The sequence below is a fragment of the Gavialis gangeticus genome, unplaced genomic scaffold (genome assembly GCF_001723915.1).
Source record: "Gavialis gangeticus isolate Ggan-Ray unplaced genomic scaffold, GavGan_comp1, whole genome shotgun sequence".
NCBI lineage: Eukaryota > Metazoa > Chordata > Crocodylia > Gavialidae > Gavialis > Gavialis gangeticus.
Genome location: NW_017729016.1, coordinates 11,428,930 through 11,455,792, shown reverse-complemented (window position 1 = coordinate 11,455,792; position 26,863 = coordinate 11,428,930). Strand labels below are relative to the sequence as shown.

Sequence of the window (26,863 nt, the reverse complement as noted above, 5' to 3'; positions counted from 1 at the left end):
AAAAAAAAAATCAATTGTATCACTTTCCTTATTGAAATCATTCTGCAGACTTACAAAGAAAATCAGCCAAAACCCTTTCACATTTATATCCCGTCCATTTCTCGTGAAGCCTTAACAAGCGGCTAATGTGGGGACGATTAGAATATGTCACAATTTCTTGACTGAGCTCAGTCTTTCTAAAATCCTGGGTAGTTTCAATTTAGATATGCTCTTGCCTTGGATACTGTAGATACTTCTCCATGTATCCAGAGTTTGGAGGAAAAATTAATGCAACTGTCTGAAAAATAGCCACGTAAGCTACTTCAATCTAATGTCAGTATTAGAAGCAGAAACAGACCTGTAACGTGTGGCATATTCTGTTTCAATGTCCTCAAGATGAAATTCTGCCCAGGGATCAGGCATGTGCTTAGCTTTCTCAATGGCATGTTTCCAGGTTTCCTATAGAAGTTGAAAACTAGCAGGTTATTTATATCAAACAACAACCCAGTCAAATTTTCTAGTGCATGTGTTCCCCAGTGCTGAAAAGGAATCTGCACAGGCCCTGCTGCCCACAAGGAATCAGTAAGGCACAGTCCTGGGACCAGGCAGTACAGATTTCTCTGCAGAATGAGACCACATTTGAGACCATTCCCCTCTTCTACCACTATTTGGTTGTGGTCAGGCACAAACCACCATGTCACATGTTACAAATCCAATCATACTGAGGTTAGAAACTTAAAACGTTGGATTCTTATTTCATTTGCACCATTCTGAAATTCCTGTTCTGAGATCAGAATGGTACAAGGTGAGTGTAACACACACTACGGGACATAACTTTATCATTGCAGCATCTATTACAGCGCTCTGCAATCACAGCTAGTCGCCATTGTTAAGATCAGCAGAGAAATTAACTAAAGCAAATTATATGTTAACTAAGCTAGCGTGTGCTGGCAGCGCAAGTAAAGAACAATAATGCTTTATACCATAAAAATCCAGAATCAGAAAGTCTTCTGACAACCAAGACCCCAAACCACACAATGAAAAAGCAGAATAAATTAGTATGTAATGAAAATAGATGATTATTACAGTTCCAGACAAGTAGCTATTTCAGTCTCCATCAAGTCACAGTAACTCTACAAATCCCTATGTTGAAAATTTGAGAGTTTTCTCCACAGATCACTCTAGATGTTTTTCTCTTGACACTTTTCCTGTCTCCCCCTTTCATACCGGCCCTGAGATGCAGTCTTGCAAAACGCCAAACTCCTTCTGCAAGGCAGCATGTGAATGAGAGGAAAGAACATAGCAGTTCCCAGACTCTGTATCAGGCTCTTCTCTGAATGGGAGGCAGGAAATAGTGATTTCTGGGACACTGGTTATTATTTCTGTAACTAAATTTGAACCATTAAGAAATATTTCTAATTTCCAAATAAACTTGAGAAGTAATCTAAAGTAAAGCTAAAGCCCAGTAAAAATCTGTATCAGTGTTGAAATGCATTACAGATGCATTTATAGCATGCAACAGAAAGAACTTCTTTATGAAAGAATGTAAGTTTTTAAACAGGCAACAAGTTTGTCCTATTCCAATCTAAAAACGATCAAAATACCCATCTAGTCTAATGATAAAACCTAAATATCCCCCCACTTTCAAGGAAGTTCCTGTGATACCACATGACAATTAGAGCTGCCTTACAACACAGCTCCCAAGTCAGTGACAGCTGACTTGCCTAGGGCTGAAGGCAGGTGTGGAGGAAGAGAGGAGCAAGACAAAAAAACATGTGCAATCCCTTAAAACACCACTGAAGTACACACCCACATTTCTAAGAATTATTGCATCATTGGGTATGAGAGAGAGACAGACACAGAGAGAGGCTAGGGGAGCTTGGGGGCTGGTATTCTTCCTTGGTCTGTATCCTGGAAGGTGCCACATGTCCCTGACAAGTATTAATGAGAGTTTAGGGCACAGAATTGAGCCCTAAACTTGTTCTGAAAACTAGAATACAACAGAGAAAGATTATTTGTAGCACCCATTATATAAACATCCCACTGCTTTTCCCTAGATCATGCATGTGGGACAAACCAGAAAATAGAAACAGCATAAAAATGCTCTTGTATACATTTGCTTCTATTAACAATACGAAACAATGTGAAGAAACAATATAAAGGAAGTAACTATTTAGGAACAAAAGATAAATCCCAGAGAACAAAAAAAGTTATGAGCTATGTTCTGCTTTGATGATTTCTATGGACTGAGTTGTATCCACTTTTTCAGGAAATAAAATAATGAATAAAAAATACCATTAAAAAAAGTCTTAAAGCATCTACAATGTAAGTTGATCACATCTCATTTTAACCTACCCGACTATGGTCAACCACAGAGCCATGCTTAGAACGTTGCTGACTGTCACTCTAAAGAATACACGAGAAACATTAGCATAGCAAAATTAACAAGGCAAATTAAGTGCTCTCTTCTTGTTTATTAACTGAACAGATTAGCTTTTCATTATTTCAAAGCTGATTTTCAAAATGCATATTCCCAAAGCAAATGTATCCACAGAACATATGAACACAAGTCTATTCAAGTGAACTGGCAACCTCTTTACTGACAGATAGGAGTTAAAAATCTCTCACTTAATAACATATTAAATAAGTTAGAAGCTTATTACATTTCTCATGCCACTGACCAAACAGGTCCACCACCAAGTAGTGTTTACGTTAAATTCTGCCTTGTTAAAGAATCATTTCTTCCATTTCACTATCACTGTGCTAAATGGACCCCTAAGGTTTTACCCAACTATAAGAAGGTGTGTTGTTAAGACATGTCAGCTGACACATGCTAGCTAATGCTTCCTAAAAGTCTCCTGTAGACAAGGCAAAACTTAACTGAATGTGTTGTAACTGTCTTTAAACTTTAGCTCATATTAAAGTCTTTGCTGCCCCATCTATATTGGATATCTCTGTGTGTCACCACAACCTGCAGCACAGACAGATGCAAGGTATTGCAAGATGTTAGTTAATGCTTGTTAATCAAACACCTTTAAAACCTAGTCTAGATGAAGACTAAGACATGTCACAAGTTTGCAGAGTCCCCATTTAAATGGAGTATATTAGGAGTGTGTCAAACTGTAACTACAAGCTGCTTGTAGTCCTCATGCTCCAAATGTGGCAATTCAAGGGTTGCCTTGCAGACCACACTTCCTAGGGACACCCCCAGTAGAAATCTTGCCAATGGGTCTCATCCCTTTGCATGGGATGGTGCAAGCGAAAGGAGCAGAAGGGAGTGCAGGATCCAGCCACTGCCTGCAGGCCCCTGACTCTTCCACAATGTTATGTCAGGCCTTCAGGCTGAAAAGATCAAGTGTAACTAGAATATACTGCCAGGAGCTCATGGTGGAGGTCACTGACATTTAACATGTGGGTGCTAGTGCCAAATTTTAGAGGACTCACCATAAAATACAATTAAATACAATTCAGCTTCTTCCACAAATTAAGAATGGGTTCATGGCACAACGATTTGCCTCACCTCAGTCACAGTGTTTTCAGGCTCAATGCTTTGAATCCTTTATAAAGGACTGTGTTACAACCAAAACCAGCTTTCAAACTCCAAATCCATTTTTTTTGTGTTTTAAAGTAGCCAGCCCATAGCAGCTGTGCCGTCTGAGGCTCGATCTAGCCATTCTGGCACATAAGGAGCTCCCACTGGACTGGAGAGGAAGCAAATCAACAGCACAGTCAAGTTACTGGCTTAATGGATTTAACTTCAGGTCTGGAAAAACAGCAGTGATTTTGACGGAAAACTGTTAGTTACAAGAAATGAAACAGCTAGCAAGCCATAGCCCTTGCTTCCTATGCCAGCTAAATGAGATCAGAAGCCCATTTCAGCTTGAGCCTAATGCTTACCTTAAAATGGAATGAATTTCTAGGAGAAGAGCTGCAGCTGTACCGTTCATTCTTTGCTAAGTTGCTGTAGTAGTCGTCAACTTTGTTGTTGATAGCTTTGTTAGATATTGGGTCATCTGTTATAGGGCAGATGTAATAACTATCTTCATCCTCACTATCACCGTCAGTATAACTTCCAGAGACAGCTTTAGTCAGTCTGCTATTATCAATACCTTCCATACGGAAAATAAGGTCCTCGTCTGCCATGTTTGCAGGAGATCAGTTTAATTGGTTCAATGATTAAAGTAGCCAGTATTATAATATACATGAAAGAGGAAGAAAGAACCTGGGGGGGGAAAAATTAAGCAATTAATGGTCCTATTGATAAAGAAAACAAAGCTGAAAGCAACATTTACAGTGACCAGTATTAGTAGAAATCTATCTATTATCAGCACACAAGCATGTAAAATGGGTATTTGGGGCAGATAAGTGTGCACCTGAACACCCACATAGAAGTCTGAGTTTCCAGTATAGACATCCAAGCTTAGTACTTCCATGAAACAGAAAATAATTAGACCAGAACAAAATGAGATTATACAATTCTCTGAACCATGAACACTGGATGCTTTTAGCTGATCACTGTTGGCTGCCTGTTTCCATTTAGCAACTTCCTCCTTAATATTTCTGCTTTTTCTTGTTCAAAAACTGGACCTGAACATTACATAAGTGCCATACTGGGTCAGACCAACGGTCCCCCTAGCCCAGTAGCTTGTTTCCAACAGTGGCAAATAATATATGCTTCAGAAGGAGCGTGTACGTACCAGGCATGCCTAGGGTAATCCATCCTCAGTCATACTCTTCCTGACATCCCTAAAGCAATGATGGCTGATGTCAGAGGATACGTCTCTGACTGTTCTATTTAACAGCTTCACCTCTTCCTCAAACAAAACCCAGACTTCATAAGACAGTAACTGTGAATTTTGTCCACTCTGACTGCAGGATCAGACCACCTGTTTTCTAACAGCAACTTTCTATCAAGGGCCCATGTATAACAGGGAAAATTAACAGACCCAAGGGAAAAAAATCTGTGGAATATTATTGCGGGAAGACAAAAATCAGAAAAACACACCCTGTACAAAGAAGGCTTCATAGTTTTCAGGTATCAGACCACACTGACTTGTCACTAATGCCAGCTGATGCAGAGTCAAGCAGGGGTGCACCGATAGAGCATTTTTAGGCCGATATCAATGGCTGATTTTTAACGAGCCATACCAGCCAATACTGAACCAATTGCCCATATGTGGCCTGGCAGCATGGAGAACAGCATCCCACTAATAAGTCTGCTGCAGGGAGGGGGAGTGATGGGGGGAGCAGATCAAAGCCCCAGTGGTGAAGGAGAGCGTGGGACGGGGACTGCTGTACCGATGCACCTCTAATACATATGACATGTCTCAACCTCTTCGCTTGGTTTAGAATCACATCCTATCTCCCTTTCCAGCAGGGAAGCTTTTGCTATGGGTCTCTTAACTGAACTTTCCAGGGGAAGTAACTAGGCTCTCTCAATAGAAGGCCTTTCCCATTGACTGATTCACCAGACTAGGGCTTTGGTTTGGCAGCCTTCAGGTCACAATAAAATGCACATTTATGTATGTATTTTTTCTCTCTTTTGTTCAGTCAGGGCTCATAATGATATGCCTCATCCAAATCCACTGAAATCAGTGGAAACATTCCCAATGACTTTGATGGGCAGGCTTAGGGCTCAAGATGACACTTTTTAGCAGTCAGGTCCTGTGTTGAAAGTAAAACACTCGCACTCACTTTTCCCAATCTTTTCACCCAAAAAGCCTTCTATAAATTCCACCGGACTAAGATCAATCCCTATTTTTCTGCCCAGAGTTCAGCTAATGGCAGGCATGACAGTCTCTCTCTGACCTGCTGTCAATAGCTTGTGCACTTTATCAAAAGGCCCTTCAAACTTAAATAGTAAATCATGCTAATTTTATCACCTCCTTGGTCTCATCTCAGCCACCTACTTCATCTGTTCACTATGGAACAAAACAGAAGCATGTCCTCATTTTCTAATTCCCAAACTCTTGCTCCTGGCTTTGTAGTAAACAAGGCTGGGATAATATTGTCAAGTAAAAACACATATTTAATTAAATCAGGACTGGGATACAATTATGAAGCTCTTTCATAGGTAAAAATAAACCCCAAGACAACTCAATGCTGTCCCAAAGTCATTTTTCTTCCCCTTAGAAAAGAACCTAGTTCCACAACACTTCCTCATAATTAAAATAAATTACTGCCTATAGACATGCTCATTCACGTTCTAATTAGGATGCTCCAGCATCACCTCCTCATGTATATTAACCCTTCCTGTCCTTCAAAATGGTTATGTGGGTGCTTCAATTAAACCTCTCTGAATGAGCTTTAGTTAAAGCATCTCTGCGGCCATTTTGAAACGCAGGGTGGCTTAATACACATGACGGTGAGTCATTTGATCTACAGCGGCTGTCTGGGAACCGCTCTTATTAAAACACCCCCACCTCCGACCACATGACCAATGATGCTAACAATCTGCAACCAAGAAACTGCCTGGGATACCTGTCAAGATCCAACAGACTCCCTCTACTTGACATAAAATGGTATGGCCTGAAGATTACCCTTGTCTCCTCAGAAGAGATGTAGTTTCATTGGCAACACAGGTCTCAGCATATAAAATGCCACCTTATTCCTCCAAACAGGCTCCACTCAGATCCCAATGGAGCATCCCATACTGGCATGTACAGTATAGTATACAAAGACTGAACCTTGAGCTTGACAGTGAGCTGGTGGTGCTAAACTCTGCCTGTTGCACTTGCTTTGTCGGCTGCATTTTGGCCATGTCTTATCACCTTAACTATTCATACAACCTAGACCTCTAACTATTCATACAAATTTACTTCCTCTGCATTGTCTGTGCTACTACAACTCCATCTTCTCTGACATGGAGGAAAATAGCTTGGCCCTAATCTAGCCTTACTCTTTATGACCCTCCAAGCAGGAAAACTCTGGTGTTTTAGTTTTGGTCTCTGCTGCAGAACTGTAAAGCAGAGCTGCTATCAGAGCAGCACACAGCGATCCATCCCCACTCCGCCTGACTATGACTCTGGGGTAGATTATCTTGCTTCTGTGCTCTTAATTCTTCCTGCTTTTTATACAACCAGAGGCATTTCTCAAAAAGAGCATTTTTTTTCTTTGGACAAAGTAAATCATACACAAGTTGTTGATGTTCTGAACCAAACAGGGAGACTCTTAAATTATGTTCCTCTGAAATTTCACAAAAAGTAATTTTTCCTGGATGGGGGAAAAAAAACTGACCCAGCAGTGCTATATAACACTTTATCTTTTCAGAGCTGCTCTCAGGCTGTGAAAGAACAAAACTGTAACTGTCTCACTGATGCATATAGCAAAACCCTTCAGGAGGAAAGACCCCCTTAAATTAATTTAAAGGCCCAAATAGTGACATGTAGCCACTATCCTCTGTAACAGGCAGGCTGGAGCCAAAATGGCCCAGGAAGATCCCTCCAAACTACAGCATTCTGAAGGATTTGTCTACAGTTTTACCAGTTAAACCAAGAAGAGGATCCTGCTGCATTTTCATTCATATTAAAGGTACAAAGTAGCGGGTAGCAATCAAACATATGGGGAAAAAAATCCCAAAATCTCAATGCCTTTTGGATGTTTAACCAAAGTGGCCTCTGATTCTATTTATCACTTTGATAAGGTCATTCTCCTTATTTAACCTATGTCCCAACATCCCTGTAGTTCCCCACTACAACACCCAGACACTCCACCAAAATGAACCCTAGTCAGTTATTAACAAGATGAATTCAGCAAATTGGGCTTTTCAAGCAGCGGGGCAGAAAGCAGGACAAGGTGCACAGAGTTCCAGATCCATAACATCCCCACGGGTACAGCGCAATCCCTCACAGTTGGTGTTGGGAATCACCCACCCATAAATCTTCTTGATCCACTGAAACATCTGCTTTACAAAGGCCAGGCGCTGGCTAAAATTACAACTGGTTTCTTTCCGTTGCATGCTATCCTGTCTGTCACTCAGCAAAAAATATCCCATGAGCAGTTTATGGCTCATTTAGTACAAGCCACTACAATGAAATAAAAGGCTATATTTCTTCAGCTGCATCATGCATTATTTAAACTGTGCTGAGGGTTGACTAGTGCTTTCAAGGGAGAAAACAGGTATAGTACTGTAGGATCCTTATTCACTACAAACAGAACTGTGCCAAAAACAAATGTTCAGCAAGGAGATACAGCAACCTCCTATGTTTATATTAGCACTAGTTAAATCTCCTCCAGAAGGTGAGGATGGGGGCAAATGCTTCTCATAGGCTTGTAATACATGCCATCGGGACAAGCAACAGAGAGCAGCTGTGTGTGGGCTTCTGACCTACTATAATCCCTTTTTTCTAATGGCGCCAGTTTTAGAGGAATTATGTGATGGTTATTAATGCGATGAAGTCCTCGGAGCCAATTCACACAGCAAACTGCTCTATTATGTAAGAACATAGTTTAGCTGCAAAATATTTTTTGCCACAGCTCGGGTTCCACGCACAGAGAGCTTCAAATGGGTGGAGATTCCCCTGCACATGCCATCAAGAGAATATTAATGACGACTCAGCAGAGCTCACATAGAAATATTATTATTTCCCAAGCAAATTCACTTCCAAGCTGCAATGTCTCACTAGGAAAAGCAGAAGCTCTGCACAGATGGGGAGAGCTTTCACCCCTGTGGCAAAACCCTGATGATCTTTCCTGTTCTCCAGTGTACACTTAGTCTCAAAATCCTAAATTAAAGGACTTCCAATAAAGCCCGCTGACCTCAGTGAGCCTAAGAGAGTCAGTCGCATCCCATTTTAGCTGTGGGACATGATCAGCCTCTCTACCTGTGTCTCTGCAATGAGGGAATGAGACCTGCAATGCCACCAAGAGTGCAAAGGCAGGAGTGTTTCTAATGGCAGGGGGCAAATTTGTGCGCAGGGCAGAGGTGGGCCCACTGCAGGCTGGGGCTCTGTGCCCTACTGCCTTTGCCCTGGGAACCGCACACACTTCAAAAATAGCATCTCATGATTTACATTCCAAATCTCTTGATTTTTAAGAGTCTGTCTCATGATTTTTGACACAGTGGGGTTGGTTGGCAATACTGTCCTAGTGTTACCAGCTGCAACTTATCTGAAGTAATGAGACTGCATCCGTGGAGACTACGGGGGGAACCTAGGCTATCATCTACAATATTTGTTGCCAAGCAACCCCAAATTAGGAGCATGTGCCTCATAAGGGATCAAGTTCCCTGCAGGCCTGCATCTCTCTCACTCATGCTAAAGTTTATACTTATTTTTTATACTGCCTTCTACAATTAGAAGAGCTCTTCTCTCCCATGGCCTGAGCTACCTCTGAGCCCCTCTTCATATCCACCCTGTAAATGCCCTTCTTTTCTTTAGCCTTAAGACTCATCTCATCTCTAACAATGTCTGCTTTCATGGTCATGTAAAGTACACAGATTTTTATGTAGTGGCCACTTCTGTTGAAAAACACATAAGAATCGCTGAGCTGAAGCCAATCCACAAGACATCCCATTTGGATCCAAACCTGAGACCTGGACTATTTTATTGTAATTGAAGTGATGGAGGGGCAGGGTATCTGCACTGGACTCTAATGAGATCCATAGTCTAGATAGCAATTTTGGTACTTGCTTCCACAAAATCAATTGAGGCCGTGGCAGAAGCGCTCATGGCACGGCCGTGTCAGATTCCAATGAATCTGCATATTCTGCTAAATACCTTGACATGAGGACACAAAAGAGGAAAGTAAGCTGAGGCCAGAATTAAGCTGAATAATAAGGTGGAAATAAATAGCTTTTGTGCTATGAGTATAGCTTTTTATTTGAAAAGTCCTTCTTTTATGTCTTTACTATTTCTTTTTTCTGCTGAACATGCAACAGGACAGTATGGCTCACAAGTCAGCCCTTCTGGCTCAGTTGTTTTCACCCTCGCTTCACAGTCTGCCACTGTTCTGCTGCCAGTTTGCTGTCCTTACAATTTACATGTCAATCAGCAAATCTAACTAAGACTGAACTGACAACAAAGAAATACCAGACTCATTAAGAGGCCTCTGTGCCTAAGCAGAAGGAACCCAGTTGCATAATACTGCAGAAGTGACAGGGGTATACGTAGACAAGGTTCTTTGGGTGAATCTGGTATCTTTTATTAGACAAACTCAAACTGTTGGAAAGATTCTTCTTTGCAAGCTTTTGGCCATAAATGCAACTGAAGCTTCCCAGCAGGACAAAATTCTCTCTTGGTTTCTGCTCTGCATTCTTCCCCACAGGTCCACAGACACCCAGCAGGCTGGACCACAATTCAGGAATCACTGCCTCAGGATGTTTTCTTTGAAATGATCAAAAATCAAAAGTCTGAGCATGAGCTCCTGCACTTAAGTCATGGGAATCTTTCCACTGACTTTTCAAGGGGCCAGGATTTTATATCTAGCCCCTGAGCAACCCTTCTTGTCCCCATGTGGAAGTGACAAAGCTCATGCACTGAATGGGTCAGTGCAAAACAAGCACCCAAATGTTTGCAGTGGGTTTAGTTAAGTTTAAACAAATATTTGCGGGTAAACAATTTTTGCAGGCTTCTCCAGTGCACAGTGAAAGGACAGTAGAAAGGGAGAGGAGCCTATTCCACTTATACGTACAGGCCAAACGTGAAACTCACAAAGCAACATCTGCTTTCATTTGTAGCATTTGTAGGTAGAAGTCCCTTGGACACTAGAGTACTGAAAATGACACTGCTTTGTACTCACAGCATTTTATACACTCAAAACATTGTATAAGCTAGGAGTGCACTGATAAAGATTTTTTTGGCTGACACCGACAGCCGATTATTACCAGTCATATCGGCCAATACATTCTGATAGCTGATGTGCAGCCCAGCAGCTTGGAGAGCTGTCTGTGGAGGAGGAAGAGGCAGGGGGGGAGGGAAGAGGCATGGGGAGGCAGATCGAGGCCCCACATAGTAAGCAGCCCAAAGAGCCTTGTCTATCTACATCCTTAGATCAACACAGCTACAACCTATACCCTTGAACAAATGTTGTGTCACACATTCTGTCTGTGTAACTAAGACAATGTTTGGAAGTCCCTGAGTTGTTCTTGGAACCATCATTCTTTTAAAGTGGGCATGGTGTTTGCTTAGCCAATGCATTTATTTAATTAAGTTTTAAAGAGTCTGTGCTGGTTGTAATTAATTTCAAATACAAAAAAATCACTCCAGTAACCACAACTGATTTGGGCATAAAAACCTCAAGAAACCCCAATGTCATCCCAAAAAACCCCAATACTTGTATTTTGCATCTTTACACAATGACATGAAGTCTAGTGTTGATGTTATTCATTAATGCTAACTGCAATGCTAACCACAATCTATCTTGCCATCTTTCTTCGCACTAAATAATAATGAGCATTGCATGGTATGCAGACCTAGAGAAGAGACAAAAATATGATTTTCTGCCTTATATATATGCTCTAGCTTAGGGGTTTTCAACTTTTTTTAATAAGTGTACCGGGGGGGGGTGGCGAGCAGCCAGATGCAGAGTGGGGGGGTGTGCTAAGGGGCCAGATGCGAGCGGCTGGATACGTAGCATGGGTGGGGGCAAGCTGTGGAGTGGTGGCAGCACAGTGTGGCCCTGCTGGGCCCTGCTTCTGTGAGGCAGCAGAGCACGGCGGGGTGGAGGTGCTCAAGCCCACCTGCCCCTGTGTACCCCCTGGGACCTTTCAAAGCACCCCCAGGGGTATGGGTACCCCCAGTTGACAACCCCAGCTCTAACTTTACTGCGCCATTTACAGACAAGTTAACTGTAAAAGAGCACTAACTTTTAAATCCAGCTTTGGGATTATACCATGCTGATCAACACAGCATTGGACTTGTTAATCCAAAACAGAAAGAGTTAAAGAAGTTATTAGAGAGTTGCCTCAGTCCCTCTGTTAATTTGCATTCATATTTATTCATTTTTAAATGTTTTTCTCTCCCCTGTCACCCAAAAGAACCACATAAATAACACGAAGTTACTACCTGTATATCACTCGTTTCCCTTTACAAGATGCTGTCAAATAAAAATGTGGGGAGAATTCATGGCAGAGCCAGTGTAAAGCAATCACAAAGCAACTGGAAGGAAACCTGCCACCACAGGATTGTCCCTGGATCTGGGGGAACCCTCCAGGGACATCCCACAGCTGTCCCAGTACTGATGTCTGTTGTAACTGGTGGGGTGCAGGAGTACTCTGACAAATAGAAGTTGGCCTGACTGGAGCATCCCCTCCAGCTATTTCCTGGTGCGCCCTACAGCTAGAAACAATTCAGCATAATCCTCTGTAATGCTCTAACCCACCCTCGGGGGCTGAATCAGCACAGAGGAGGTTCGTGCCTTCCCACCCATGGTTCCTGTCTCAAGTAAAAGGCAGGGTAGATTTGTATCTTATAGATTAACCAAAGTAGATATGAGTATTACATATTTCATATGTATACTTTAATATCTACTTTGGTTAGTCTGTCTGATGTAAATCTACCCTGCCTTCTTTTTGATTTAAGACTAACACAGCTATGTCTCTGGTCTCAAGCTCAGAACTGGAGCAAGAATGAATTTTCCCCACAGTAATGACTACTAATCTCCTTCAGTTTAATTATATTTCAGTTACAATGGTGATGCTCTAACTATAATAGGTGGATATTTTCATAGAGAAATGTAATTTTTCAGGTTGAAAGTATTCCTATAAATTTCAAATTAAAAATAAAATAGAATTAATAGAACCTGAAACTTACCACCAGAAACCTTAGACACTACTAACACAAGCAAAGTATCATTATTATTTATTACCACAACACCTCACCTTACCATATTCCATCTCACACCTACTACCTTTATAATGCTTATACACATTATTATTATTAAATGTACTTTTTAAATTAACTACTGTTCCAAAAATTAGCCTAGTAATGGTTCATCTTCCAATACTCCTAGAAGTATACCATGGTATTATCTGGAATTACAGCAGCATACAGCAATAGTCTGTGTATTAGGGTAACTCATCCTTACGAATCATATAAATATTCCTACCTTCAGGAATACACAGATAAGAGAATGGGTACAGCAATAGTAAATTGTCTCAGCCAGGTACTCCAAAAAAAGAGAGAGATACCCAAAGTGTCTTGCTATTTTTGGGGGTGGGGGGTAGGTCTTAAAAACTAAATGAAAAAACATGCAAACAAGAAGACCCATTTTCCAGCACTTTCCTGTATACGGATGCACCATTGCTGTACGCACTCCATGCTAGAAATCCCTTCCAGCTTCCCTGCAGCTAATCAGGACAACTCAGTAGGTTAGCAGGTGTTAATAGGAATGAGGCAACACAGGGACTGTGTGCTAACTCCACCGTGTTTGTATCACCTCCAACCCCAAATGAGAACATTTTTAGTTAGGTAACATGCTGTAGTTTCAGGTGCCAAAGGGTTACTAAGTTTATAGCCATAAAGGCGAGAAAAAACCTTTTCAATCACTCCCTCCTGTCAACTCCTAAGTCCCCAAAATGACAACATATGAAGACAGTACATTGACATGACAATCAGCATTAGGCAGGAAGCCAAGATATACAACACTGAAAGAAAAGCTCTTGCAAAAATATCTTCATAGTGTCCTTTTACTAATAAACCACCTGATACTTCAACTGGCTTTAAATATCCAGGGCAAATAAGATAACTGATTTTCTGTGGGTACTGATACTTCAAGACTCTTATTTAGACAGATGGTTATTATTTGCATTGTGTCATGACTGTGTTTCACTACAAACGAGATCTGAATATTAACCAACTCAAAGGATTTTTTTAGCCTGTCATTGTGTGTCTACCCAGTTGTTTACTACATGGATCCTTTACTGGCTTTCCAGCCCATGCAACCAGGGAGCATATTTCCTCCTGTTCAGTGGAACTGCAGGAGTTTTAAACTGGGTGTGCTAGATACATCAGTAAGAATAAAAAAATACCAACTGAAATTTTCCAAGCAGTAAATAAGGATGTCTAACATCTTCAGGTGCAGCAGAAGGGGTTCATCTGTTACAAACCCATCAGACTAGCAACACATTTTAAGTGTATGCCTTTTTTAGCTAGATTCATGGCATTGCTTAATTTGGCGTAATTAGAATTATAAAGAATCATTATCATCTGACATGCTATCTGTCTGCATTTTTTCAGATCTATGACTGAATACATCAACATGTGAACAGCTAGTGACAGCTTGCTATTAGCCAAGCAGCCTTAGCTCTGGCATTCAGCTGCGATGCTAGGTGTCCTGCCCCTATGTTTGCAATAACAGATTTGAGGATGTTTGCTGGGGTTTTTTTTCCCTCCCTTCTGTGTGATTCTCACATACCATATGACTTTGGCTATTTGGACAGAGCCCTGTGCAGCCTGCCCAAAAGAGAATCAGCTGACTCAGACATTTTAGCCTGCAGTCAAAACAGTCTGGTCTCCCATTGTCCTCCCCTTAGAAACAAGCAAAATGACTTGTTTGGAGAGAACTGTTATCAGAAAGGGGGTTTTCAGATTAGTGCATCCCCATGCCCAGATCAGGAAGCAGCTCATCCTGCCCCCAGCCCAGGACATGCTTATTATGGGATTAGTCAGCATGAATAAAAAAGGAAACCCCGCCATACAGAAACAGGCACCATCTTCTAGCAACTACAACCTGTCACACTGTCGACAGGCCTGACCCCTGAGCCGGGTCCTCGCAGGCCTGCCCCCGATCCACGGCGCTGCAGCAGGTGCAGGGACAGCCCCGAGCCCTCGATCGCCACCGACACGCTCCTGCTGGACAGGTTTTCTGCAGGCATGAACCGGAGAACGGGAAACGGTTCCCGAGCAGAAGTTGTACCAGGCAAGGCTGCTCCGTGGACGCAGGCCTTTCGATGTGCTTCCCGTGCCCACTGAGTACAGCTAAAAGCCTCCCCTTAATAAAGCAGGGTCTCTAAGGGCACATCCGTGATGGCTCGGGACAAACAAAATACAAAACAGGGACGGGAGGGAAGGTCAGCGGTTTCAAACGCGTGCGCCAAGGGGGGAGACACGGGGCACAGCTCGCTGGTGCTGAGAGGAACCGGGGCCTGTTGCCCAAAAACATGAAGGAACGAGGGACGCGAAGGCGGCCCTGCGGCCCCCAGAGCCACGAGGACCTGGAGAGCTAGCAGATGGGGAGCCCGCAGCCAGCACCCCCCAAAGGCGGGGGGGAAGGCGGGTCCCCTCGGCGACACACAAGGGCTACACCACCCCGCACCCTCCTAGACCGGGGCAGAGCCGGCGTTTGCAGCGGGAGCGGGGCCCCGGCCTACCTGGTCCGGCGGGACGGCGCCTCTTCTCGCGGGCCGGTGCAAGGAGCGCCCGGCTCCGGCGGCAGCGTCTGCCCCCTGCCTCCCGCGGGCGGAGACCGGCTCCGACCTGCCCCCCGCGGCAGCCGCCCGCACTACCACGGCTCAGGCGGCCGCACAGGGCCCACCTCTCGCGTGCCCCCCGCCCGTGGGGGCAAACCCGCCCCCCCACGAGCAAGGACAGGCCCGTGCCCACGGGTGTCTGGGACCCCCGCGGGGCCACGCCCGCAGCGCCGGCCTCTGTCGTGGTCCCGCGCGTGGCTCACAGCTGCACCGGAGGTCACCCGGGGGAGGGGAAATCAGCAAGATGTTGATCTTAAAACCAAAGCTGGAGCCACAGAGCGCTGGACACGTTACAGGTGGGGAGACAAGGGAAAAAACCCAGAGTATTTCTTGGCACGGGCTGGGAAGTCCAGACGGCAGTCCCCCGAGGTCACCTGTGAAAACCTTTGGTCCTGTGACAGGACTGGAAAGGAAGGCTGCAGGTTCATGCTTCTGTTGTAGCAGTTTTTCAAAGGCTTCAGTTTTTGCCTAAATCCCAATTTTACTCATCTGTAAGTGTTGGCAACACATGACGCGTCCACCAGGAAAATCATATTATTTCCTGTGCACCCTCCCACTCCCCGTACACCCCGCTATGGAGCTTGGATCCAGGAATATATAGCGTCTTCTCAAAGTCTGGCAAATTCACTCTTCCTTGAATTGGAATCCATTACATTATACAGCAATTCTGCTTTTAATGTGGCAAAAACATGTCAGGTTTTATCATACAGGATAAAAAAGACAATAAAAGAAACACTGTGAACTACAGAAGAAGCTGCAGAGAGGTTTACCAAAAAAAACACTTCCCTTTATTCACAATTAAAACCAAGTCACTTCTTAAACAAAGTAGGTATATTTTGTCCTTTTGGCCAGTTCTTGTACTAACCAACTTATAAGATTTTTTTTCCAGCATAAAGTCAGAAGTTATGATGGTTCATAATGATGGTTAATGTACCTACATTAACAGAGGACTCTTGAGAATACTAATGCCCATTTGCTGGACACAGAAGATAAGTTTCATATTTCCTACGGGAATGTTTCTGTGGCTCATTATGCTAACTACCATCAAGCTCTCCTAACAGTTAAATGTAATAAATAATTTGATTGATGGCAACAGAGAGCAGACCTACTGCCCTAGTCTTTTTGAATGTGAATTACTATGAAAGCCCATTTTACTAGATTTAATTAAGATGTTATCATGATTATACTTGTTTCTGTCTGTTAGACACGCATACTAGCGGTGAAGAACTAGACAATAGGAAAAAATGTTCTGAAAGGTTTCCGGTTTAGACATACAATGGAAAATCTTTTTTTTCCCAGAAGTTAAGAGTGTCTACTTATATGCTGCTTGATTAAATGTCAGCTAATTATTTGTACACAAAAAGGAAACAATTTTGCTGCCTGTAGGTGGAATTCTAGTTCGCCTGCACAAAGTCTGACTATGTTAAGCCTCTGTGCATGGCGAAGAAGAAATCACTGTCCCCAGAGGCCGGAGCACAATCCGTATGAACAGTATGCTTATATATGGTAGTTAGCATGCCTTCTCTCCAGCCAAACTGGTCTGAATGCTGGTAAACAGTACATTTGGCAGTGACCACTATAATTTCTCTATTTTTACTATGCCTATCACCATAATCTCTAGACACCAATGCACTAAGTCCCTAAACGCACTAAATGTTCCCTATACCATGTTCTCCGTGCTTTCCCCTCTGTCTTCCAGACTGAATGCTATAAGTGCTTTTTTTCATGTCATCTATCTATGGGGTGCATACTCTAAACACCCTCTCCAGGAATACACACTATATAAGGTTGCAAACCAGATCCCATTCCTAACATTTGAAACATCTGCTTGCTAGGCTGAAATATTCCATGTTGGGTTTCTAAAGCTGGAAGTTATGGAAAGTTTGAACAAAGCCTCCCAGCCACTTATGAGTTATGGGTAAGTGGGGAAAAAAGGCAACGCAAACAAATTCTGGTTTTGTTGTAATCCGTAAGCATCTGCGAAGAGTCTGCAGGCTTTAACTGTGCTGTAGTAGCACTTATTAGTGAGCACTACCATTCATGAGGAAGGGTTATGGGGACTCCAGCCCCAACGTAGTGTAAGCCTAATGAAAGATGCTTTTTAGGACATCCTATATCGATCAGGAGGGTTACACGGCCTGTTCTAACAGGCCTAGCACAATGGTTCTTAATCTTGTTAGACTTGAGCCATCCCGGAGAGACTTGAGCATAAACTCGAGTCACTCCTTGAAAAATGCCAGCTCTTCATGTTCACTGTTTCTTTTTCACTACAAAAAAATTAGAGTAGTTTTTCTGTTGCAAAGAACTCAGGAAGACCATCACAATAGATTTTTATTTGAATTGAGAATCGCCGGCCTAGCCTCTGAGTTGCGAGTTGACAAGAGAAAGAGCTCCTGCTCCCACGTGCCACATAGGACTACTTGCATGACGGAGTTTGTTAATGTTTCATTTAAATAAATACAGCAGACTCCTCCCTCAAAAACTCACTAGTTAAATACTTAGTCATGGGAGAGGGATGCATGTGCTGGGAGGAAGAGGAAAGGATTCTGTGTGTTCAAGAGCCTTGCAGTGTTAGCCCCATTTGGTGGAACATGTCTTTTAAATTTAAAAGAAAATAGTGATTGGACTGTGTTGTTAGGTGCTGCCCCCCTAAACAGGAACATCTTCCTTCAAAGCATTCCTACAGAATGGCATCCTCCATCAAACCTAAATATATCCAGTACATCTGGTTTGTGAATAAATCTTTGTAGAGCCCATTCACATTACAGCTATAAGCACCCTTTTGGAACAATGTAGAGGCTCAGTTGGCTTAACAGGCGAGAGGTAACAGGTCAGCAGCTTCCTTGCCATCATGACCATTGTTTGTGTATCTGCACCTCCTACTCTAGTACCCAAGTGTGGTTGTGGAATTATATTCTGAGAAATCTGAGCAGCGATCCTGGCATGTGGAGCAATGCAAAACTACACCCTTTTGAAATTCAAGAGAAAAAATAGCTACTACATTTTTCAGGTCCTTAAAGACTTCTGTGGCTGTCTTTTTTTCTAAACTAAACACATTGAGCAATAAACTTCATCTGATGAACCATAGCTTATCCATAATAAACACGTATAAAATTCCTCATAAAATCAAGGTGTGGTTCTTACCTCGTGAGTTCAGTATATTGGAATTCAGCCAGTGCAGACACAGACAGATGACACAGAGCAGCAATCCCCACCGGTGGAGACATGCTGCCAGCAAGACTGTACAGGTTTCCCTCACCAACTGCTGGAGTGAAGTTCCTGAAAGTTCCCGTGGTTGGCAAAACCGTGGATGGCAAGGCAAAAGGCAGGTGAAGGGGCAAGGCAAAAGGGGTAAATGGCAGGTGGTGGGCTGATGCACAGGCCTGGAAAACTGTGGTTACTCAAAACTGTATACCATGTAGTCAAAATGGTACATAGAATATTAAGCGTGGCTAAAACTGGCTGGCAAACCCATGGTTGGCAAAGGAAACTTGTAGTGTCACTAACAGCCACAAGAAATGTTGCTTTCCACACGTAGGTGGTTCTTCGTGTTAACAGGGAGAGCAAAGTATGCTGTTGCCTACAGCATGTTACTTGCTCAGTGTTGTTCCCCATGGGCCAACAAAAGCTGTAAAAAGAAATGACAGAGCTGCTTTAATCTGTACCCATTTAATGTACTGATTTTGGGGTCTATAGTTCATTTATAGAAGTAAAGCGTTTTTCCTCCTAAACACGAAACAGTGTTATCTGTTTCCCACGGACATCACAGCAAGCACAAAGGCCCAGCAGTCCTAGGCCGGGGAACTCGAGCTTCCCTTCCAGACGACATTCAGCTCCGGCTGGGTTGGACAAGAGGGAACGGCAAGGTGAGGCTGGGACCTTGCCAGGTCAAGCAGCACAGACTCGTGCCACCGGTCTCCACCCTCAACGCTCCGTTTGGGGCGGGACAGAGACTCCGCCAGAGCCAGGCACTGCACCCAGCGTTGGGCGGTGAGCGTCCAGACGTGGCATCAGCTCTGCTCCTTCGAGCAAGCCCCAGATGGCTTTAAAGACACCCGAGAGTAGGTGCAGCCTCAGCCGCGGCCGGGGCCCGTGGCGGGGCTCAGCCTGCACAGACAAGGGAGGCTGCAGCGGGCTGGTTCCTTGCTTGCATTGCAGGGGAGCAGGCGGCCGGGGCCGGCCAGGGGGAGGCCGCGGGCCACGCAGCAGCAGCGCCCCCTGCCGCCCGCCGCAGTCTCCTCGTCCGACCCGGCTGCAGCCACGTGGCAGGGCTCCAGACACCAACCCGTGCCGCTGGGGAGGGGCCTGATACGTTCCTGTTGCGGGCAGCTGCCTTCTGTACCCGCCCGTCATCCCGGAGCAGTGCTGGAGAAAGAAAGAAGGGCATGTGGGGTGGGGGTAGCGCCGAGTGAGTGCTCGGCATCTTTATAGGCGCGTCAAGGTCAGAGTTATACTCAGTGGTAGCGTGGCCGAGTGGTCTAAGGCGCTGGATTTAGGCTCCAGTCATTTCGATGGCGTGGGTTCGAATCCCACCGCTGCCAAAGCACATTTTTCGGCTCGCGGCATCATGCGTTTGCCTGCGACCGGCTGCTGGATCGCGGGTCCCGAAGAAAACAGCGGCGCTTCAATCGTCCCCCCCCATAGTGCACCAAGTGGAGCAATTTTGGTGCGTCTCAGACCCTTTGGGCTAACGTGGCCGCAGCACCAAAGGCGGCTTTCGTTTCGCTCCGTGCTCGTTCATTTTGCGGAGCGGGTGATGCGCTCGTGCAGAGGCATGGAGGCTGCCCCCTTTCGGTGGCTCCTTTATTACAACTCCGGGACCATGCACGGGTTGCTGGCGATGAAAAGAGGGGAAGAAAAGCGCAGCTCTAAGGAAGTAACCCCTCAGTAATTTGGCGAAAAGTAAATTAAAGGGGGTGGGGGGAAACCCTATTTTATTTGATGGCTGAAAGTGGTATCCTGAAACTTGGTGCGTCTACACGAGACACTGCACAGTGGTGTAATAACACTGCGCAGTAGCTGTGCTAAAACTGAGCTAACCTGCCCTACTGCACAGTAATAGTAGGCTCCTGCGCGGTGTCACGAAAAACCCAAGTGCTGGCACTACTGCGAGTTACTGCGCATTGATTGTGGTATATCAGTTGCTGATGAGCCGAGAACTAAACTTAATGTGCAGCCGCTGGCCCATTTATGAACTGGTAAACATGCCCAGAGGGAACCAGGAAAGGATCTTTCAAGACAATTTTTTCAAGAAATAAGGAACCCATAGAGGCAGAAAATTACATTTCAGGTTTTCAAATCTAGAGCAGAAATGGGGGAAGAAGTTTTCCTACTTGTTGGCAATGTTATTTTAGTAGCAATAAGCTAACACACGTTTCTGCCAACTCTCTGTTGGCTGATGAAATACCTGAGGGAAAATGCAAGGTAACTTACCCCTTTCATCCATGGGGCAAGTGACCTCAACCAACAAGGCAAAAGTAGGCACAGGGGCAGTTACCATAGGAAGGCTGAGACACTGGAAATTCACACCGTTGCTCATAACTTGTTTGTGTAGCCGTATTTTCAGATACTTGACTTTTGCTATGTATAATCCCTAATCAATGAACATTTTGGGCACCGGCTTTGGAAGTCCTCCCAATTCTGATATAAGCCCGTGGAGAGGAAGCACCTTGGGGGAGGAGGGGAAATGGAGGGGGTTGTGAATGAGTGCTAATTAAGGTCATAACAGGTAAGAGATTTAAGACATGCACAATTTTAAGCACACTTTTATTTCCCCTCTTATGCAATGTCACAACTAATTCACAAAAAAACCCCAAACCCCCAAAATTACATTGTGCATCTTTTCTGTACAGCCAGTGTGCATTATTTACATAAATCTATTTTCCACCTTTGATCTGTTTCCCAGCTCCTCACAGTAAAATGCAGTGGCAGCAGATCTGGTCAATCTTTCACTTTATTCAAGTCTTTCTCTTTATGGTTACAGTGTTACAGGTTTACTGTGGCAGCTCTTCCTCCAGTTTCTCATTCACTTGAGCAGCCAGTTTGGGAGAGAGCTTCGCTCTAATTCCTGCATTTTTTCAGTGGTGATCTCCTTTGTGTTTGGGATCGTACAGTCCTTTAACTTTCTAAGAGCAGCTACTGATATACCACATTTTTGGTTTAAGTCTAAAATTAGCTGCCAGTCTGCTATGTCAAAGCCAATAACTACTACAAAGCCTAATGCAGCCCATGTGGGCACAGAACTGTAGTGTGACTTAGTACAAACCAAGTTACATATCTTAATGTTGGTTTTCTTTGAAGAACTGCATAACTGAAAGGCTTTCAAATTTAAAAGAAAGCAAAATTAAACTTAAGAGGCTGGCAATGAAAGAAAGCAAGATTTTCAGGAAGAAGTGATGATTCTGGGATTTTGGTCTTGTTTTAATAAAATGGTCCACAGAATCAGCAAATGCAAACTTCTTTGGGCAGTACCCTAGCTGATTACGTGCCTTGTCTATTCGGAAAGTGTGAGTTACAGCGACGTTCCACACCTATAATGCAAAAAGAAACCCACCAGACAGAGAGATGAATGCATTAGAAACCTTGAACAAACATCTCTGATGTGGAAGTAACAGGTTAGAATTTACAAGAAATAAACTCTCAAATTAAAATAACATTGGATCAAATTGTACAAGTTGGTCTTACAGGTGGAAGATCTTATCAACCCACAGCTTAAACAGGGACAGCAGGTTTTTTTTGCTTGTGGACATCAAGAGCGAGAGGTCAGACATATCCTATCAGCATCACTTGCTGGCGCTGAACTGCCATTAGCCGGTCACCCTATATCTATGTATCTAAGGTACTTTTACGGCTGCACAATACTACCAAATCTGATGGCCTCACCTTCTTTAAAGTACTATTATCACGTCTGTTTTATAGATGGGGAATTGAACTCATATTTTCAGAGGTATTTAAGCACAAACACATGAAGAAAGATATTGAGGGGGATTTTCAAATCTAAAGCATCTTGAGTTTGAAAATCCTACCAGGTGCCTAAATACTTTTAAAATCTGGCCCTGCCTGACACACCCAAGGTCACACGAGATGTGTAACACAGTGTGGGATTAAATCCTTCTCTCCCATAGCCTAAATAAGTACTCTAACCATAAAGCTATAATTCCTTGAAACATTGCTATTCCCATCTTCTGATGAGGTGTACAGTTAGGCACTCCAGTACTGAAAATGTTATCAATGCTATTTAGGCTCTAGCACAGGGGTGGGCAATCATTTTGGCTGGAGGGCCACTTAATGAGTTTTGGTGAACTGTTGAGGGCCACAAGGGTAGCCCTGTTCCTTGACAGGTGCCCCAGCCCCTGGTTGCCATCATGGGATGGAAAGTTCTGCCCCTAACCCCTGACCTTTACTACCAGAAGTCCCTTCCCTTGCCAGGGCCAGGGCTTTCCCCCACATGAAGGCTGGAGTGAAGCACACTGCCCTGGAGGGACAGGGCAGGGCTTAGGCCCCATGACAGCGCATCACAGGTAGTCACAGGCCAGGTGGTTACAATTAATTGATGGGCACCTGTCCATGGGCAAGATGAAATCACCTGGTGGGCTGAATCCAGCCCACAGGCCATATTTTGCCCACCACTGCCCTAGCAGATATTGGTTGCCTTTAATGGGAGGAATGACATGGTAAGTAGCTCCTCCTAATACTAGCTCTTCAGCCAAATCCTGCAATTTTAACCCCATAGTTAATATTTGGAGACTGGTTCAAAAGGTAAAGGTAGTATAGCCTAAGTCCTCAATTCGGCTGTATCAGATCAGATTTTCCTCTTGCAGCAACAAAGAGAATGATCTGTCTCAGAATTTTTTAACACCTAGTAAAAAATTCATTTAGCCATAGATTATTTCAATTTTTCAATTGTTGCAAATTATTTTGAATATTCACTTACCACAACAGGCAAAAATACTTACTAATTTGTGTTTTGTAAGAATAACTTAAAATCACTTGTTTTGGAATGTGTTAATCAACCTAAAACCATATTTTCTTTCATATAACACACCTCCCTTACAAAAGCTGCACCATGTTTCTGAAAGGCCGAATGAAGAAAAATGATCTTTCCTTGAGACCCTCTGCCAGAGAGGAAGCAAAGTGTCCACAGCCAGCAGCTAGATACTAGCTTTACCTTAACTTTCCCCTGGCAGAGGCTTAAGCAGCAGAAACTACTGTTACTGTATTCCTCAATATAATGCGCACCCTAATTTCCAGCAACTGAATTTTTGGGGAAAAGATGTGGGTGCATATGAGAAAATATGGTAATACAAATGTGCATAATTAGGAATAAATTAATCATCTACATTTGATTTTTGTTTAGCTTCAGTCTTTTCTAATCTCAGAACATATGAGCCAAATTATATGAAGTACTGACTGGGAATTTTATTTTTTGACTTTCATATATTAATTGTGCAGACTCACCAAAAATTGTGCCCAATATACAATGATACACTTCCTGTGACTTCTAACTGGTTGTTTTATGAAAATATATTTTACCTCATTTCTGGTCAGCAAAGGTGACACTTCAAGAAGTGGTCTCAATGTGAAATGCAGATATTCAATTGTTGTGGCTGTGCAACAGAAAGTTACTATTTGAGATAACAATAGTAAATGACTAAATACTGTAATTTTAGGGTAACAGTCATATAGTTAGTGCTGAAGAATACTTAGATTCTGAAGAACTGAGCAAAATCACTGAAGTTAGTTGGTCTGTTTAGTTAAGTAAGATAAAATAGGTTGGTTTTGGTCCTTTTTTGCTGCATAAGGTAAAGGCTTAATTGAAAACGTGTGTATGAAAAGTGTTTGCAGGCTTAATTAATTAATTTAATTAAGACTCAAGGACTTTAAAAAAACATAGTGATACTAAACCAATGTAGATGGGATTCTACCTTTCTTACCTATCCAAGACTCCTTAAATTTAGAGGGAACTTGGGTTACATAAGAATGCAGAATTCAGCATTAAAAAAAACAAAAACATAATTTTTAGAGTAGGTAATAAAGAAGGAGTTTTTACCTGTAGTCTTTTTAAGTTCATAGTGTGAATGAGAGCTTGAATAAGGGTTATATATCATTTTTGTCACACTGGGTGAGTCTACACATGCAATTAATGTGAAGCAATAAACTCTGGAGCAATAAACTCCTGGGTGCAGTGTCTATACATGTACCTGGAGCATCAGCAATTTGAGCTGGGGTACAGCAGGACTGGTAAGAGGCATGGGAACTGCATAAAATAAAACTGTATAGTCTTGCATTTCACAAAGGTGTTACATAGATTAATTCAGAAAAACTCAAAAGTACAGCTAAATAAAGCATAATATATGGTATTCAGAGCCTACAGTGATGGAGATATAGTAGACAGAAAGTTATATAAAATATATTACCTGCTGCATAAACTAAGGAAGTAGGAATACGTATCCATGGTTGACTGTAGCCTAATTTTTCAAACTGAAAAGGATTTAAAAAATAGTGAGCAAATCACTTAACTTCTGATATTATTTATAATAATAATTTTTTTCTTTAAAAGATTCCAAAGACAAGTGGCACATATACAATATTATATTATTTTGAAATAACAGTGGGCACGTCTACACATTTCCCTACAGCGCCTTTGTTACTGTGCCATCATTTAGTACTTCCTTTTGGAACTTTAGTACTAAATGATGGTGCAGTAAGAGCCCATACTGCTCTGTGTATGCAGTTACTTTTAGCTGCTACATCACTGTAGCACCACACTATAATGAGGGAGCATGTTCCTATGGCGATTTAACTGTGGCATCACGATTCTTGCCCGCAGACTCTACATTGGCATAGTACATTGCTGCAGCAACACAGGGTCACATGTAGATGAGCTCACTATGAATAGAAAAGAAGTCTTAATATTTGGGACTTAATCCCACAATCCTAGTGCACTGATATCCCATTTTATAGTGCTCTAGTTCTATGTTTTGGACCGAATCATTAAAAGTGAGATGTTTAATTGAAAAATTATTGATATTGCATAATGACAGGCTGAACCTATGTTCTTTATACATCCAAAATTTCTACTGGTATCAGTAGTCCGCCTAAGAACGTAGGGTCGATTACTAATTAGATAAGTATAACATGGTAGTTTGTACTTATTGTATTAATTCCATTGTCCTGGCTTCAATGAGTTATTAAGTCCCAAATTTGGAAAGGGTCTCCTACTCCCAAAAATCAGCATGTAAAAATTTCAATATGTACACCAAGGTTGGAGTTGTATATATGCAAATAAATATACAGATAAAATTTTCTGGTTTGTGCATATATAATTGAATTCATAATTTTCAAAATGTGAGCATACAGTTTTTTCTAGATAAGTTGCATTTGAGATAAATATATGTATTTTACATACTAGTGGAGTTATCCATTCAAAAAGGTTGACATTCTCGCCATCGTTTATGTAATATGCCTGACCACTCTGTTAAAGAGGAAGAGAAAAGACATCTTAGTAACATGATAGCATGGACTGACTTTTATATGCTCATTCCCTTTTTAAAAAATCTTTAATGACTGTGAAAATAATATAGTAACATCAAAAACAAGTACATGTAAGAATATAGACATTAATGTTAACTACATTTATGTTTCAATCAACTACTATGTTGTATGTAATTAAAGTGACTGACTTAATATTGCTTGTCTGATGTGGCTAACATTCTTCCCTTAAAACTTGCTTATATAAATTTACCTCTGATAAAAATTACACAACAAATAGCATAGTGTATTCTGCTCTTCTTTACACTAATTAAACCCCAGTGAAGTCTGTGTGGCTGTGGACAGATTTTGGCAAACTGTGTATTTCCTCTTGGCAGCTTTTGGAAAAAACTCCCACTAATGTTCTTTGGTAATCTTTCCAATGTACTTTTCTTAGTTTAAATTTTTAGGTTATGAAAACAATTATTTACAAATAGGAAAAGATCTACAGGAACATTTTAAATAGATGCACCTGTAATGAATGTGCTGAGCTGGTAGTTTGCATGTACAAACACTGTACAGGAAACAGGCAGTACACCTACAGCTAAAGTTGTCTAACAATTTTCTGTATTAAATACATAGGCCCTGACTCTCAAGTTGATATGTACAGATAGCAACACTAATATCACAGCTGTTATTGCCAGTGGACTAAAGACTTGATATGTACTTTTCCCGCCCTCAGTCCTAAATCTGGCTTTGTTTATAGAAGCAATGAGAAATGTATATATCTGCCTGTGACAGGAGTATCTCCGCTGGAGCCTTTCTGTTGGTGGCTCCGCCTTCCTGTCTTGGGCTAACTGTCTGCTTACTCGCCTGCCATGCCTTGATCTTAATTGATTGAGTGATGTAATTAGTGGGAGGCTGCCCACTTTATATGCCCGGTGTCAGGGGGCGCTATCTGCAGCTCCTTTTCCTCCCCTACACCGCAGCCTAAGCCTCGCAGATGGT

The 26,863-nt window shown here is 42.6% G+C and overlaps 2 protein-coding genes and 1 non-coding gene across 5 annotated transcripts in view; 1 reads left to right on the top strand and 2 right to left on the bottom strand.

Annotated features, from left to right (window-relative positions):
- EEF2K (eukaryotic elongation factor 2 kinase) overlaps positions 1-15,370 on the bottom strand; it is a 53,154-nt gene extending 37,784 nt beyond the window's left edge. For 2 of the 3 annotated variants that reach the window (XM_019512851.1, XM_019512853.1), the window contains exons 1-4: positions 15,287-15,370; positions 3,877-4,201; positions 2,335-2,385; positions 338-438 (exon numbers count right to left, since the gene is read on the bottom strand). In XM_019512851.1, coding sequence (XP_019368396.1) covers positions 338-438; positions 2,335-2,385; positions 3,877-4,122 — 398 coding nt within the window. In that variant the 5' untranslated portion in view covers positions 4,123-4,201; positions 15,287-15,370. The remainder of the gene's footprint in view (positions 1-337; positions 439-2,334; positions 2,386-3,876; positions 4,202-15,286) is intronic. The other variant, XM_019512852.1, reaches the window with a different exon arrangement.
- Positions 15,371-19,844: 4,474 nt separating this feature from the next.
- On the top strand, positions 19,845-19,926 carry TRNAL-UAG. The gene has a single exon. It is a non-coding gene; the product is annotated as a tRNA-Leu (tRNA).
- A 1,521-nt stretch (positions 19,927-21,447) lies between these two features.
- LOC109294469 (putative short-chain dehydrogenase/reductase family 42E member 2) overlaps positions 21,448-26,863 on the bottom strand; it is a 29,586-nt gene continuing 24,170 nt past the window's right edge. Inside the window, exons 9-12 of the mRNA XM_019512850.1 lie at positions 25,794-25,859; positions 24,802-24,865; positions 23,918-23,991; positions 21,448-21,915 (exon numbers count right to left, since the gene is read on the bottom strand). Of these exons, the coding sequence (XP_019368395.1) occupies positions 21,664-21,915; positions 23,918-23,991; positions 24,802-24,865; positions 25,794-25,859 (456 nt within the window). The 3' untranslated portion in view covers positions 21,448-21,663. The remainder of the gene's footprint in view (positions 21,916-23,917; positions 23,992-24,801; positions 24,866-25,793; positions 25,860-26,863) is intronic.